The following is a 17,629-nucleotide window of genomic DNA, read 5'->3' on the forward strand; positions in this document are numbered from 1 at the left end:
TATATATATATATATATATATATATATATAGCTTATATGGGAAAAATGCAGACTATTCCGAATCGTATACCATACGATGGACTTTCGATCACCATGGATTTCTCTAAAAATAAACACTTTGCATCGTAGATTTCGACGTATCTTTCGATATCTCAATGCGAATTCTGCCATAATCCTAAATCGAACAATCCGAATAAGATAGATATAATATCGCGCGTTTCTTTCGCAATGATAAACAGAAATATTATTCGAAAAAGAACGTTAAATTGACGGGATTGTAATCAAAGAACATAGCGATTGAGTTAACCTCTACAACGACCTAATACGCACGCGTTTTTTTTTTTCAATACTATTAACAATGATGAGACGCGTCGTTACGTATCGAACATTTTATATGTTTCGCTGTTTACACATATGAATTTAGCATCGACATTTATCCCCAGCGAACTCGACTAATATAGAGCAGAGATGCGTAAAGGAATTCCGATATGGCGCCATTACAAGTTGAAAGAAAACTCACCAAAGAACCCTCCGGCGTCTGGTGTTGACCATTGGCTCCATTTGTGCCATTGGTTCCGTTGGCGCCGTTGATCAAGGAACCTCCACCAGGATTCTCTATTTCTTGGTCGTCGGCAGTGTCCATCGCGTAGGATGGTTTCGGATCACCTTTTACCCGAATTTTGGCTGTTTTTATATGACGCGGTGATTCACGAAACTAGCGTACGCGTATCAAAAGATACGTGGAATCACGGCGCGGGAGGCGGAAGACACCCGGCACCGTGATGCGTATGTATGCGTGCGTTTTCAAGTACAATAGTAGGTATAGTGTCGCGCGCGACACTAAAAAGTCCCGTCGGATAAACTCACTCGTCCGGATATGCTCGCGCGAGGGAGGATTTTGTTATTTTGTCAAAATAACGAGACTACGAGCAAACGATCACGCCGAACGAGATCAACGGTCATGTCTCTGCACAAAAAGTTTCCGTCGCACTCTTTGTCTTCCTCTCGCTTCTTCTTCCGCGTCGTTTTTTCTTCTTCTTCTTCACCCGCTCGAAGGAGCACGCTCCGTTCCAAGCGCACGCACAACACAATTGATGCGTAAGGAAAAAAGCGGAAAAAGAGGATAATATATGTGCGGGATGTAATGTAATATGTAGCAGATAACAATTTGGGAGATGATACTACCTTCGACGATGTTCGAATACAAAGTAATGGAATCCGAAAGGAAACGGAAGGACAAGACGAAAAGAAGCGAGGGAAACGAAGGAGAGAGGGAAATCGATGTGATCGGTCAAAATGAGAATAGTACGGGCAAATCAACAGGCTCGATGGAGAGTATCGGAAAGATGGAGGGAGGAGGGGAGCGGGGATGGGAAGTGTCGGACGTGACACACGCGCGACGAAAGATTTTTGATGCGCGGTATAATTATCGGCCGATTTCCTTACCGTTTTGCTTTTGCGAGAGAGAGAGAGAGAGAGATCGCGGATTTACATCGATGACGCGCGTTAATTAACGCCGTCGAGGGGGCGAGCGAACGGCTCGCGAAACACGCGCGATCAGCTGGATTTGCGTGGGATCAAAGCCGGCGCGCGGAACCAACTACTACAACAAACGACTACTGACGCGAATGCGCGCGTTCTCACGTACTACCGCGTTCTGAACCGCCGGCAGTTACGGGCGCCGGCCGCCGGCCCTGCGGACCGAACTCCGATCCCTTCCACGCTTCCATATCCCCCACCACATCGCGGTTGAGCTACACTCAACCTCGTGAAGGAGGTGCCTTACGATATTGTGCGCGCGAACATCGGATTCAGGTAGGCGTCAGCGAGATACAGTCCCGCCCGCTATGTTATATTATACGTAAATTCTGCATCCGAAACTATTATAAAGGACTATACCTAATCGGTATATCAGGAGATCATGATATTACTTTATAGAAACCTCTCCTCTTTCTTCTACTACCTTTTTTTCCCGCCAGAATTGTTCGTTTATACTTTCCTACAATTTTTCCCCTTTACAGTTCTGTAGAAGATCTAAGGATTGATTATTCAGAAGCGTTTCGAGAAGCGTTTTCAGAAGAATTTTGAAAAATAAAACATCATTTTCTTCCATTTCCATGTTATATATAAATATTTATATAGGTAATTAGAATAAAATAATATTGATATAATTTTATTATTTGACATTATATCTATAACTAACAATTTTTGTTTTATTAATTGATATTATATTACGTTTCGCAAATTAACAGCCAGCGTTAGGCTCGAACAGCCTAATATATATTTTTATTAAAATAATAGGAATAATTAAAATTATTGATACAGTTTTGTACAAAAAATAAAATATTTATAGCGACGGTAAAAATTACTGTAATAATTACGGTATTTATATCAGATATTAGGGAATTTTTGCAATATAACGTGAATCCAGATACGGTGAACATTAAAGTCACGTCCTTTTCTTAAGTATAGTTGTTAAGAAAATAACCTGACCTTGGCGTTCATCGTATTTAGATAAAACAATATTGCAAAATCTATTATCCCTATTAATAAAATTCCGAGATATTGTATTGAACAATACGATATCTTGGAATTTTATTAATAGACAATTTTTGCAATACCGTTTACGTTATATTGCAAAAATTCCCTAGTTCTCTGTAATTCTGATATAAATACAGTAATTTATAGTTTAATAATTATAGTTATAATGTCAAATAATAACATTATATCAATATTATTTTATCTTAATTATCTATATAAATATTTATATATTATATATAACATGGAAATGGAAGAGAAGGATGTTTCATTGTTCAGAAAATTCTCGACTTTAGATAAATCAATTCCTTTATCTTCTACACTGGAAAAACCGGGGAAAAAGGGGGAAAAAGTATAGTATTAGGTGCGCAACTAAATTCTCACTGTTATTTTCATGGCATTTGCATCAAAATAACAGCGAGAACTTAGTTGCGCACCTAATAGCAGGAAAGTATAAGATGAAGACAAAACTTGGCGGAAAAAAGGGCAGTAGAAGGAAGAGCAGATCCTGATCTGATGCACTGTCGCCATAAATATTTTATTTTTTTGCACAAAAATGTATCAATAATTTTATCCGTATTCTTTATACAATACCATAATCAATCATAATTATAATTATATAAACATCTGAAAAAAACATATTAGGTGTTGGAATTAATTCGTAGCGTTTTTAATGAAAGAATGTTATTTATTTCACATGAGCATTAAAAAATACATTAATGAAAGTACTTCCCATCACTTGTAAAACGCTACGAATTAATTCCAACACCTAATAAAGAAAAAAAATGCGAAAGTTTAGACTTATGTATATGTAGAGAAAAGATTCTATTACGAGATACCGAGTTCATTTTAGATTAAATGCTGGAAGTCTATGGGCAGAATTTAAAAAAATAATAGATCATTTCGAAGGGAATTTAATAAGCTTTAAGATAATGTTATATAAAATTTAATTTAATCAAATTCCATTTTTTTTTTTGAAAATTAAAGAAATATAAAAAGTGCAAATTTCAAAGTTTAAAAATTGTGCTCCTGAGATGTCCTGAAAAATCGATAGTAAAACAAAATATATCAACATTGCAAAAAACTTTATTTTATATTTCTAAAATGCAATACAACCGGGATGCGTGAAAATTGGGATACATTATAGAATAGACCAGAACTCAGGTAGTTGGAATCAAAATTAGAAAAGCGTCCTAGAAAAGCGTCTTACAGGGATGTTCATTTCAGTTGTCGATATTCATTTACGACTTTACTTTATCATTACATAAGAATTTATTTTTATTTATTAAATAAACAAGATTTAAAAACTCATCTCAATGAAACTTAAAGTCATCTAAATTCTAAAATCTTTTTTTACAATGACTACAGGATTTACTGATGTAATAATGAATTTTCTAAAGTAAATAGTTTTCAATCTAATAAATTCATGGTGAAATCAGTAGATAGCCTTTATTAGTTTAGCGGAAACACCACTATCTCATATTAGACGCCTATCTCATAATAGGGAGTTTTCCTCTATACATACATACATAAAAACAAAAGAAATGTGCAAAGTTCTTTATTCCAGAGTACAAAAAAATTGCTTTTTAAAATAATTTTTATTTATATTTATTTTATATATTATTTATATATATATATTTTTTTGTATTGATATTTAATATATTTTCGATTATTTATGTATATAGATATATATTTTTTTTATTGTATTTATATATATCTAATCTTTAGGATATTCTAATTATACAACCATTATATATATGAATTATATAATAATTAAATTATACGGAATTCTCTCGCACGGAATGCAAGAGATTTAGGTTCGACTCCCTCCCGAGGCAATATTTTTCGCAATAAGTTTATTACAGTTTTTTAAGATTAATTTGGGAAATTTGGGAGGATTATTAATATTTCAGATTGATTGTGTTGAAAACCGACAACCATATCGGCACGTAATTATTATTTCTGAAATTAATTCATTTTATTTGAAAATATATATATTATACATATATTATATATATATATATATATATATATATAATATATATATTATATATATAGTTCAACATCTCACATTCAGACTAGTGGCGCTTCGTTTATTAGAATAATTTATTAGAATAATCTTAACTCTAGCTATACATTCTGGAGTTTGAGATCTCAACAAAATTTCGAAACTCTATTATTATAGAATTAATAAATTGAACAGCATATTGCACAGCATTTTTCATATTGGATGAATATTTGATGCAGAAGAATACAACGTGAGTTTCAATTCATGAGGATTCAATCATGATCACTCTGTATTGAGGACTTATACAGAGAAAAATATGACTTTGCTTAATTCAGATCTTTTTAAGAGCTCTCCTTGTTTTACATCTAATGAACGATAAAAACAGAAATCATGATTATAAGCGTTTAAACGCATGATCGGCCAAAACGAAATGCAATTTTAAGTTAAGTCAACCTTGCTTTAAGAGGCTGTAAACTGTAAGCCGTAAGTTGCAAGTGACGAGATATCGGAGATACCATAGAACTTATGCTTTTAGGCTGTATAAAAATTGGGTTTTGCTCAATTCACTTAAGTACGGTTAAAGTCTAAAAACTGTGCAAAGACAATTTAAAGACAGAAATTATTGTCACTTAATCTCTTTCGACTTAAGATCTTTTAAAGTAAAACTGTGGACCGATACTTATGCGTCGTCTATAATACGAAATTGATTAATCACAGTCAATTATTCTTTTCACATTAAACTGTAATTGATCAATTTCTTACTCTTGCTTCCGTGTACTTATAAACGACGCATTAAACTCGATCTATAAGTATAATGCCGAACTTCGGAATGTGTTACTTTTAAAATTGACACATATACCTGAATCGTAGCTGAGTGTTCCTTCAACTATTCATCATCTGTTGAATATTATTGTACATGGTACGTTGGAATATAACATGGTATCGACACTGTAAAGAATCAAACTGGATTCATCTGATTCGGTTAAATTCTGAGTTCTACATACTATATCAATTTCTCTAAAGAGTAACATAATTTCAGGAAGTAACATTGTACACGAAAAAAACACTTTTGCTGAAATATCTAAAAACTTAGCTAGATATAAATCTAAAGATAATTTTGTTGGATTGTCAAAATAATTATGTACGTTCAAATACGTTGATTGCTAAAATATTAAAACTTTTTACAACGTTGTTTATCGTGCTTGATATTCCTACGTAATTTCATGATCTAACGAAATTATTTTCAAATCTATAACCGAATGATCCTTCTCGGAATGGTCATTGTTGTTTTAAAATGCCTTTCAATTTCGACATGCCTGAATAATTGAATAGGTATATAAGACTCAAAAAGTGAACGAAATCCGAAGCGGAAGTAGTACCAAATGAAAAGAGAAATCCCGCATAAAGTAATATCCATTAGTTTCGACATTGATTTTTAAAATCAGAATTTAAAAAGTCAAAATAGTATTAATTACTTGATTTTTGGCAGTCTACGTAGGGAACATTTAATAATAAAAACATAATAAGTGAATAGTATCAGAATAAATCAATAAAGCAGCATAAAAGCCTCCGCAAAATAAGTGCATATATATACAAGTATTAATTCAATATATACTTGTATTAATTCATTTTACAATCAATATAGACGTTTCGATCATATATTTAGTTACCGTTAGTAGCAAAATTAAAATTAAAACAAGTATTCACGCTACTTACAATATACATACAATATATATTACGTCATTACTAACTATCCAAAATAAAATATTTCTTACAAATTGTTATATCATTGTCGTTTGTTAGTCTGGAATGGATTCTCTGCCGATACCTAGTTTAAGTTTTATTTATTTTTGTTTCTTTGTGCTATTGTGCTATTGTGTGTGTATGTATTGTGCGTTAATGCTAATCATATATTATTAAATTTTGTATGAAATCATCCCTCAAGCATCTCAAATCTCCATAGAAATTTCAGTTCTATGAGTCAATAGAAATGCCAAAGGATGTATTACAAAGTTTTTATATATTAAGACGCTGACAGAATCTCATGAAGATATTTATCAGTAATGTGACAAGTGGAGAAAAAAAAGTTAATAATATAAAAATGTAGATATATGATTCTTAAGGAGATCCTAAAGACGATTATTAAAAATAGCACTTACACACAGACGATTTACGTATCATCGACACATCACTACATCAATATCTCACTCACGCATGTCACACTTACACATAAATTTTCGTACAACAATTACGTTTTAGTTAGACGTCTAATTGTAAGTTCAATTTTAAGAATTCCCTTCTTTCTTTATACAAACTATTATTATGGACTACTATTTCGTACAGATTGTACAGCTTTTATTTGAAGTAAATCACGACATGCGACAGCTCTGGAATGCCATATTGGACTAAGAAATGATAAAGAATTTTGAAATTTTTTGTCATTCTTAACTACGTTACAGACACATATTAATGCGTATACTTTAATTCTGGAAAAAGATTTTCAAATCAGTAAGAGGGGAAAAAAATTGTTACACAAAAATTACATGGTTTAATCGGTAATACAGATGACTGTAGAATCCTCTTAAATTATATCTTATTTTATAAATGTGAAACGATGTGCATAGTACAAATATTACATACCTACAATTATCTGCAATTGTTAAATATATCTACCTTATGTATATATTATAAACTAAAAAAGTGACGGACATTTTTTAATTTGTTATTAATATTTATAAATCTTTCCAAATATTTTTTTTATTCACAAATTATTTTTATTCACAAATTTTTTATTCCTTTTAAAAAATTTTTAGAAATCGGTTTAAGAAATCGGTTAAATTATACCTTTCATATCATGTAAAAAAAGACTCATAACAAATTATAATTTGTTCCTGACATAAAAGATTAAACATAGAATAATATTAAGTGTCTTAAAAATATCGATTATAATTTAAAATATTAACTTTCATGCAAATTAGTAATAATGAGAAAAATAATATAAAATATCTTGAGTAGCTAATTCTCTCCAATTTTTTCATTCGTCAAAGTGCCGTGCATAAAATTGACTTTAAACATTGCGCAGTGTATCTATATTATCTTATGGATGTACGGTTAATCATCAGTAAACAATTTTCTGTTTACTTACTTGTACCCATGTCTACCGTATATTTCCGTTTGAATGCCGGTAAAGATAACAATAGAAATTTGAAGAATAATGATTGAATGTCTCTTATTTTCGACCGTAAGATTACGGTACGAGATTATACGTGATTGGAGGCTTCAAACTGTTGTTAGTGCAGGATGCTCGACGATTATTTACACGTACATGTTATTGACAGCATAGGAAACTCCTTTCTGCATTTTCTAACAAATGTTTATGCGTACGGCGTTGCAAAACTACGAAGAGTTTTTCGCTAAACACATCGATTTCTACCCTTTATTTTACTGTTTATTTGCAATTTCATTATGAATTTCAAAGATATATATTTGTATTTAATGATAAAATGATATTCTGCAACTTCCAAAAGATACGAAATACAATAAAATGTACGATTATTTGACGAAATGGAAAATTTGCGATTGCAATACAATCAATGTGAGCGATCACTCAGAAGAAAGACAAAGACGGAGAAGAAAGGAAGGCGAAGAAAAAAAGACGAGTGCATGGTTATCTCCCAGTCAGCCAGCAGCGTTAAACTTCAACTCTTTCTCGCTTCGTTCTTCTCTCGAGGGCAGTTAACACCCCGACGGCTGTTTGATCCCGCCAGTAATAAGGCCCATCTCGAGTTGTTTCGCGAGATAGCATCCTCTTCATTTCGTACTTCTCGTTTTCCTCTTCTTTGCCTTCCAACTATCTCTCTGCTTCTTCTCGCTCTTCTCGACTAAAGGTCTCCTTATGCAGCATACCAATTTGATTCTATCGTCCATTAAGGCTAATTACATTTTTCTCGTTCATTTATCAATACTTGTTACATCACGTATCTTTATACATATATTTAGACTATCTTCCTTAGATGTAATTTACTGAAAAATTGAATTATCATAATTATTATCGTAATTATCATCACAATCGTTTATTCAAATTAATTGTTTACGCATGTAATATATTTAGAATTTTATTATTTTTACTTTTATTATTTTATTATTTTTACTTTTCCAAGTTCAGTTTTTTCCCGCGTATAATCATTTTTTATTTTCTTCTATATTTTACTATCGATTTTTCTACATATTTATACGTATATCTGCATGCGCAAATCACACACATAGGTGATATACTTATTGTTAGTGTACATGTAGTATAAATTGCAGGTAATTGCAGCCTATGGAAGATACTGAAGATTTTGCTACAGTGGTAGTGGCGGTAAAATTGAGGCGAAGAAATTACTGTAAGTCTAAGTATAAAATATTACTATGAGCAGTCTACTTGAAGCGCTCTACACGAGAGTTTTAAGAGAGAGAGAAAGAGTTGGAATTTACGTTTTGGAAATTTAGTACAGCTCGTTAACAAGCTTTAACAAACGATAAGAAAGAAACAACAGAAATCGATAATAAAAACAAATTAAAAATTTAAACTGATTATTAATAGAAAAGTCTTCTTATGAATTTTTTAATTAGTCCCTAATCGTAAATAATCTCTTAATAGTTATAAATCATCTATAATTTCTCTCTCTTTCTCTTTCTCAAATCTTATAATAGTTCCAAATAATCTGGATGTCATCAGAATTACAACAATCGTTTTGATACAATGCAAATTTTATTAAGTTTTAGAATGATTCATATCATTCATAGTAGGTATTGTGTACGTAACTTTTTTTAAATATAAAATATCAATGAGAGAGAGAGAGAGAGAGAGAGAGCCTATCTGTTATAAAATAATTAATTATAAAGCCCGATCTCTAGAATGCTCTTTACTTTCTGTTTCTTGCTTTTTACCTCTTACCTTTTTCCTTTGCGATCGTTTTATCGACAATCGTATTTCTTGTCTTTTCTGAAGTTCAATTTTTATCTCGAATGTTAGAAAAAACAGCATAAAAGGTAAAAAGGCAAAAGGTCCAAAAAATGGTAAAAAGCAAGAAATAGTAAAGAAATAGCATTAAGTAAATTAGGCTTTAAATTATACATCGAAATGCTTTTTTATTAAAATGCTTCGTCTACATGCATGTAGATGTCATTTTATTTCCTGGAATTCTCCGAAGAATGATTCTAACGATTCATGTGTTTATTGTAGAAAGTTATAAACGTGCTCCCGCAGCGAGAAATGGTTTTTCCTTGACGATGTGCGTGCCAAGAATACATCCATGTTCATATCAAAGGTACATTGTTATCAAATTTGTGCAGAACGTGCATAATTTATGCTAATAACGTGTATAATATAAGAACACGCACGTCCATGTGCTTCCTGCTAATCCGCCCGTATATGCTCAGTTACCTGATCAGAAAATCATATACGAAAGTTGCGATCATCGTGAGGGCACGCCGACTTTCAATATAATATTATATTGTAGAATTCACATTATTTATTATATTTCGAATCAATCTGATGGAATAACATTTACAGGGTATCTCACAACTACCGCATATCCTTTTAAAAAATCTTTAAGGTAATTTTGAACAAAAATCCTAACACAAAAATGCCGAGGTTACAAATTTTTTAAATTATAATTGGTTAAAGATAGTATATAATTCAAAAACTATTATATAGCTTCGATGTTTTTGTATTAGAATTTTCACCTTAGAATGTTTAAAAGAATCACAGAAATAATAACAGATGCTATAAAAGTAAAATGGTTTTTGACTTATAAACGTAAAGTTAGTTTATTAAAAAAAATTATTGTAGTCTCGACATTTTCGTATTAGGATTTTCGTCTCAAAATTTCCTCAAGAATATGTCTTTAAGAGGAAATGCGGTAATAGGTGAGACACCCTGTATATATGTATTATTAATCAATGAATTAAGATTTATCACGTTGAATTTCTCAAGCTTATTTTCTATTTCATATCTATATACAATATATCCTATATTTCTTTACAACGTATATTAAATCGTCTTTCGACAAACGTTACATCCCTAGGAATAAATTTGTAAAAGTTAATGCGATAAAGGTGTCACGACGATGTACATAGAGACGCGAATAGTTTGCGAAGTACATCAGCGCGCGAATAACTGTAAGGATTTATCGTCTATCTAATGTCATACGTTCGATGTATTACGTCCAAACACGTATAATCGGGCATACTCATAATTACACGAGGCGGAGAAGAATCCGCGGTCACATTCAAAGGAAGGATGTTTGAGAAGCCGCGCCTCGAAACGTTCTCTTATTTCTTGGCACCTTCGATTGACAATTCTCAGGCTAACCACGAGCGAGTGGTACGAGGCTGGATTATTTGCTCTATCTTCGTCGACGAGATCTCTCGTCACCTTCTTTTCGCCGGAGAAACTCTGTCACGCGGTTCTTCGTTTCTCTCTTTCTTTGTCTCTCCTCGTGTCGATGACATACACGACCGCGTAAGGATGTACCGGGAATGTACATTGACTATTACGGCCCCTCATGCTTTTATAGCCCATCTGGGTGGTGCACATACCATTGCCATCTTGTTAGCCGCGATTAAATATTGATGCAAGAACCGATATCCAGCCTGAAGTGGTTTTCTCAATGGTTCGCGGAATGCTCGCGAGAATCTAGGGCGGTAATTTTCAATTATGCGTATCGCTTGCCGACTTTTTCTACGCGTTAATCCGCAAGATCGTGCATTCGAACGGTACGAGGTACAGGAGTGATTCACTGCCGCGGAAACCGTTGCGTATAGTATTTATAAATAACACCGTATTGAAGAGCTGGTAAACCGCGATTTCTAACGGCCACGGTGTTAATTTGTTCCTCGCCGATGCATGTCCATTATTGTGCAAATTGTCGACGAGGCAGATTGCGCAAACGTCTGACAATGGGGGATCGCGCGCGAGTCTGCGCGGCTGTCCCCACGGGGTGTTAAACTACCCCATCGTTAGTGTGCCGAATCAACCGGAAATTCCAGCTTTCGTCGCTTCCGTATTCATTCAACGAGAGATGCGAGATACGATGAAAAAGGGAGGAGAGAACCAAGTCGTTTCCGAAGGAATTAGCCAAGGTGAGATAATGCCGAACGTGGACGTACCAGCCCTCTCTTCAGTTGGCTCGATTGTCATGAAAATATTTATTATCAGAAAAGAGAGAGAAAGGGAGAGATAGAGAGGAGCGAAAAGAGAGACACGACAGAGAGGACAGTAACTATTGCCAGAGCCTGCATGTTTCCAGATAATTAGAGATCGACGGCTGTCACATTCTATGAAGATGCCTGCGACAGCTGAAACTGCTATGCAAATCTTTGAAGGTCTATCTATTCATCTACCAAGTTCTATCGATGCTTCCTACGTCTGATTTTTTTCATAGAAGGCGATTTATGGCATTGGTCATTAAGTTAACAACTAAACTAATTTTTTAGATATGCATTATTAAAAATGTATAAATACATTATAAACAAAGGTTTTTTCTTAATCTTTTAAGAACTTTTAATAATGGACTACTTTTAATAATCTACTTTTAGTTATGCAGTGTAAATAGAGTAACTTAACGTGATACAGAAAAGAGCGAGAAAGATCAAAAGTATTCGTATAGGGAAAATATCTTTTTTAACAACTGTTGTTTTGATTAAAAAGTAAATATTATTCAGCGAGAAATGATTCATCAAATTGATGTCAAATCGATATCGATATAATTTCGACATCAATTCCATGTGAATTCAAGTCTAATCATTTCTTGCTGGTTAATTAACATAAAAAATAAAATAGTCTATTAAAGAACTTTAAAGGCTCAGCGAACTAACGAATATATTCAATAAAATTCGTAAGGGCTAAATGAGCCGTTGTCTATGCAAAAAAGTATATACATATATTGTTATAAATTATAAAATTCTTCCAAACGTTTCGGTTCTCAACAGAATCATCTTTAATGGATACATAACTTATATTACATGTGTTTTTATATTGTTTCGTCTGTTACGCGTCATTCGATTACGTAAAATTTGTCGCAAACTTCAAGCTAGAACGCATTCGGAGTGGTAATCTCTCGTAAACATTTTTCTTCATCATAATGCACGAGAATGTTCACTCGATCTGAGATCACTACTCCGAATGTAGAATTTGGAAGAATTTTATAATTTATAACAATATGTTTATAACAATATATTTTTTTTGCACAAACAACGTGCTTAGCTCATTTAGCCCTTACATGAATTTTTTGAAAATAGACTATGTCTTTCAAAATTATATATACCAAAAAGATGCATTAAGGTAATTCTATTGCAAAAATACTTCTCTTAAGATCTATTTGAAACTTTTATTATTTGAAGATAATATTCTCTCTCTCTCTCTCTCTCTCTCTATATATATATATATATATATATATATATATATATATATATATATATGCATAATTTTGAAAGGGAAGGGGGATAACCAGGCATGTTCAAAAGAGATTCAAATAATAAAAGTTTCAAACAAATCTTAAGAAAAATCATTTTTAAGTAATGTTTGCAATACAACTGTTTGTATAGAAAATATATCATCTTAAAAATAAGTGAAAATTATAAATTATGTTGTTTGGACGCTGAAACAGAATTCGTACAGTCGAAAAATTTAGCTTCTAAAATAAAAAATATACATGCGAGTCGCACATCGGTTATTTTTGTTAGAACATGTATTTATTGTATAAAATTATTAATTAATATTTATTTTCTATAAATCAGGATTTTTTCATAAAAAAATGTTCTTGTACGAATACTTTTTGTACTATTTAAATACAAAAAGGCGTTTATTTTAGGATAAGTTTTTCAATAAAAAGAATATAAATAAAGAGAAGATAAGCAAATAAACAAGAATTATACAAATAGTAAAAGTAATGAAAATAATAAAAATAACAAAAAATAATATAAATTATGTACAATATATGAAAAGTTAAAAAAGGGAAGGAAGAGAGAGAGAGAGAGAGAGAGAGAGAGAGAGAGAGAGAGAATGAATGAATGAATGAGAGAGAATTAAAACATAGCCTGCCTTCTTTGCTTAGTATTTTCATACTTTTTTCGTTTTTCTATTATTTCTACTACGATATCTGACGTATATCAAGGGAAAATGATTATCTAGCTCAAAAAAAGAATTGGCCAGAGGAAGAGGTGGAGGTAACGAGACGGGAGCGAGACGGGGAAAGATTGCCCCGAGACAACCGTGAGGAGATCGCTTTCGAGATCATTAATTATCCTAGAAAGTGCGAGAACGGGCAAGATATATAGGGGGAGGTTGGTGGCAGCAAAGAGGGAGGAAGCAGGGAGGAAGTTGAACGAGCAATGGATAGAAAAGAGAGCGAAGGAGACGGCAAATGTCGCCACTGCAAACCGAAATTACTGTCGAAGATTAATGGTCCTTTACGCTTTATTACAAGTATTTATAGACCTATCCTCTAAATTTCTCGTAAAGTTAACTTTGTACTATATAGCAGTAACACCATCCTTGCTTGAATGTCGACCTTCATGAAATAGATTAAACTAATTCTAGAAAATCGCATTTTCTTTTATTTTATATTCACTTGGTCATCACTATCAACCTACCTGAATGAATAATAAAATGATACATTGAGAAAATAAAAAATTTGTTTTCTAATATGCATGATTTTTCACCCATTCAAAAGAATTTCCTTTTTTACCTGAAACTGTTCTCTTTCAAAATCAAATATATATAGAAAATTCTATATATTCTTCTTCTTTTTTTACCTGCAATCTTTTCTTTGAAAATCGAAATATATAGGAACTCAATCTTTTTTAAAATGAAATCTTGCAAGGCACATCTTGCTTGGAATTCTGGGTAGTTACCCAAAAATATTTATAATATTTTCTTAACTTTATTTAAATGCATTGTTATTTTATTTTTTTCCAAATTATTTAATTAATAAAATTAAACTTTTTCTAAGATCTCTTTTTACGTTTAGTCCAAAAAAAAACTATAAAATTTTTTAAAAAAATGTGATTACATTGATTATAATTTAACAATCAATAGATATACATAGTATCTATTATAGATTTGAGAAAAAATTGTTTTTTTTCTAGCTAGAATCGAAAAATACGTACAACTATGAGGGGACGCATCGATATATTATCGTATCATGCCCGCATACCAATGGTACTCATCGCATTAATTAACTTCAGTTCGAACGTTTGCTCTACGTACGATGAAAAAGACTGGCGGAATGAAAAAAAAAACAACATGCCTTCTTTAAATAAATCGCTGGGAGTGACGGTTGCGGGAAGGAAGATTAACGAGCGCGGTGTGTCGTTCGATTCGATACGTCGAATTAACGCGAGACAGAAACGAAGCTGCGTATATCGATTATTAATGACTTACGAGGATCTGCCAATGTAAATGTTAGCGATGCCGCGCGTACTTGGCGTAATCGTCGCTTTGAATCGCTTAGAGACAAGTCCGTATCATGAATACCTAGGCTGACATATGGCCGTGAATTGAACGATAATAGTAGAAACGACGATTAATTGGCCGTAATTGGGTGTAGCGACGACAATGGCATTCAAACGCGAATTATTAATTACACGCGCTTGGCATAAAAGCTTGAACCGCTGAAGGAATCGTTCCGCATTTTTACGCTGCTGGATCTCATTTTGAATACATTTAACGATTTTACACAGGGGAACTCGTTTTCAGGAAACTAAATCGTTATTGCTCGTCTCTGCGGAGGCTAAAACGAATTCCAGTCGCGCTCGTTGCGCGTATATACGCGTACGTGGAGGGCGTGGGGATGAAAAAATCAACCACCGCCCTCCGTTCCCTGAGTGGCAGGTTCGCTAATACATACCCTTGCGTCCCGCCGCGCCGCGTTTCGCCTTCTCTCCTGCGAGCAATATCACCCCGGTTTCGTCGTTGTATATACCAGGCTGAGGTAGACGAAGACAGAAACGGTAGGGTCGTCGGTTAACGATGATATGTAACCAGGCAGAGGGAGAAAGAGAAAAAGAGAGGGAAAGAGAGGCAGAAAGAAAGAGAAGGAGACGGAAAGCGCAAGCCCATAATGTTGGGGGAGGATCCGACTATCTCGTGCCAATCTTCTTCGCATTTTCTCACACGAATATTCTTTCCCTTCTTTTAAATATGTCGAAACTCATACTATATAATATTGCTTTTGGTTTATTGTTGTAATATTGATTTATTAATAAATTGCAGCGGATACAGAAAAATATTTGAAAAAAATACTTGATGTCAAATGTCACGACAATTTTATTACCTGAATGAAAAAGTGGATAGAGGACCGATTATGGCAGTCGAATTCATCTGGGAATAGTTTATTTAGCATAACAAGAAGATAAGATATTTTTCTATCAATCAATTGGCATCAGTTACGGTAGTTTTCTATACTGACTTTCTACTTCCGGATTAATAATAGCTCACAATAAATACATTCAAATTTACTTTTCATTTTACTACATTTTTTACGATTCATTAACAAATAAAAAAAATGCACTATATAATATAAAAGTACGAATACGATAAATCACAAATATATAATGGAACAGCAGGAGATAGTTAGTGTATGATTTTCCTGAAATAACAATGAAGATGGACCTTCTTGTTCATAGAATAAATGTATATATTTGTCGAAATAAACGTGCATTATATTCATTGCCTACGAATATATCCCGTTGCTACAAGTTACGAAAATACACCCCTGGTGTGCAATTCGATGATGGTTACGATCTCCTTTCCAGCAACCACCACGTTCGTAAAATCATCTGTGATCGTTGCAAGAATATAAATTATTGAATTCGAAGAATCGAAATCTCTCGATAAATTAGAGATTTCCCAAACAACATGCATGTCTAAAAGATGTCTAAGAGACATCTTTTGGAACATATATGTCTAATGAACTTTTTACAATAAGCTAGCTGTTACGTAAGTTTTAAGTCTTAAATTATAAAAGTTAACTAATCACAATCGAATATATGAGAAGAATAATTGATTATAATTGATCAATTTTTTATAGGTTAAGACTTAAAGCTTAGATAATGAGTTATTGTAAAAAGATATTAAAAAATATTTAAAAGATATATCATAAAGAAATATATAGGATGCATTACCAAATCCAAATTTTAATTTAAATTTTCTGCTATATTGTGCCTCCGCCAGAAGTTGTTGTTGGCGTTCGACAAAGCCTGATGTTCTAGTAAACAATTCTCAAAATGACCGCGATGAAAACCAAGTACGCAGTATAATCGAATCGCGATCATCTTCGCGCTGAACGCTCAGCAACGAAAATTCTTTGAATATCCGAGATCAACCATTTATAATGGCAAAATATAAGGCTTTAAAATAGTTCAAAAAAAGGTTAACGTACGAGAAAGATCACTCGAAAGAATGCACCTTTATAGGAACCCCCGCAGTTGAAAGGGCACTAGCGCTAATCTCTTAGGATGATCCCTAGGATGAAGGACGTTTGCACGTTCTGATGGATATAGTGAAGCCGTGGAAACAGTGGCGAATAGAAAGCCATGTTTTTTAGCAGGACGGTGCACGACTCATACGAGTCATTTGATTCAAAATTTATTCTCAAACAACGTCGATATGTTCTGATCTAAGGAATTCTGGCCTCTCAAATTTCAGCCCATTTTAAATCCTTGGACTATTAAATATGGAGCGTAATTGAAAGAGCAAACAAATTTTGGCATCCCTCACAACGCAAACGAGTCTTGGCAATGTGACGTCATTAAGGCAGCATTCGGCAGGAATTTTCTTTACATTATAGCGTGCAAACGCTTCAGACCGAGAATAGAAGCCATCATTCAAGCTAATAGGGGATGTATCGAATATTTGTGCTCTACAGGGATCCCCCAAGTGCAGTGTAAAAGGATTTTTTGTAATATTTAATTTTTCATCAAAAACATTTTGTTTAAAAAAATTGTTCGATTTATCTGAATGACGCACCCTGTAGACAATACGTGTGTTTCAGTTATGGCTCCTAGAACCAATGTATTTAAATAATGCATTAGAAA

General features: G+C 33.1%; 1 protein-coding gene across 4 annotated transcripts in view; it reads right to left on the minus strand.

Annotated features, from left to right (window-relative positions):
- retn (retained) overlaps window positions 1–17,629 on the minus strand; it is a 182,688-nt gene that overhangs the window by 105,011 nt on the left and 60,048 nt on the right. The window contains exon 1 of one of the 4 annotated variants that reach the window (XM_087413143.1): window positions 521–2,160. The exons of 1 other annotated variant lie outside the window; for it this stretch is intronic. In XM_087413143.1, coding sequence (XP_087269269.1) covers window positions 521–643 — 123 coding nt within the window. In that variant the 5' untranslated portion in view covers window positions 644–2,160. Of the gene's footprint in view, window positions 1–520; window positions 2,161–17,629 lie in introns of those variants that run through there. 2 more of the 4 variants (XM_011052844.2, XM_011052842.2) reach the window with 2 other exon arrangements.

Source organism: Acromyrmex echinatior, chromosome 1, assembly GCF_024713525.1.
Source record: "Acromyrmex echinatior isolate Ae372 chromosome 1, ASM2471352v2, whole genome shotgun sequence".
Taxonomy (NCBI): Eukaryota; Metazoa; Arthropoda; class Insecta; order Hymenoptera; family Formicidae; genus Acromyrmex; species Acromyrmex echinatior.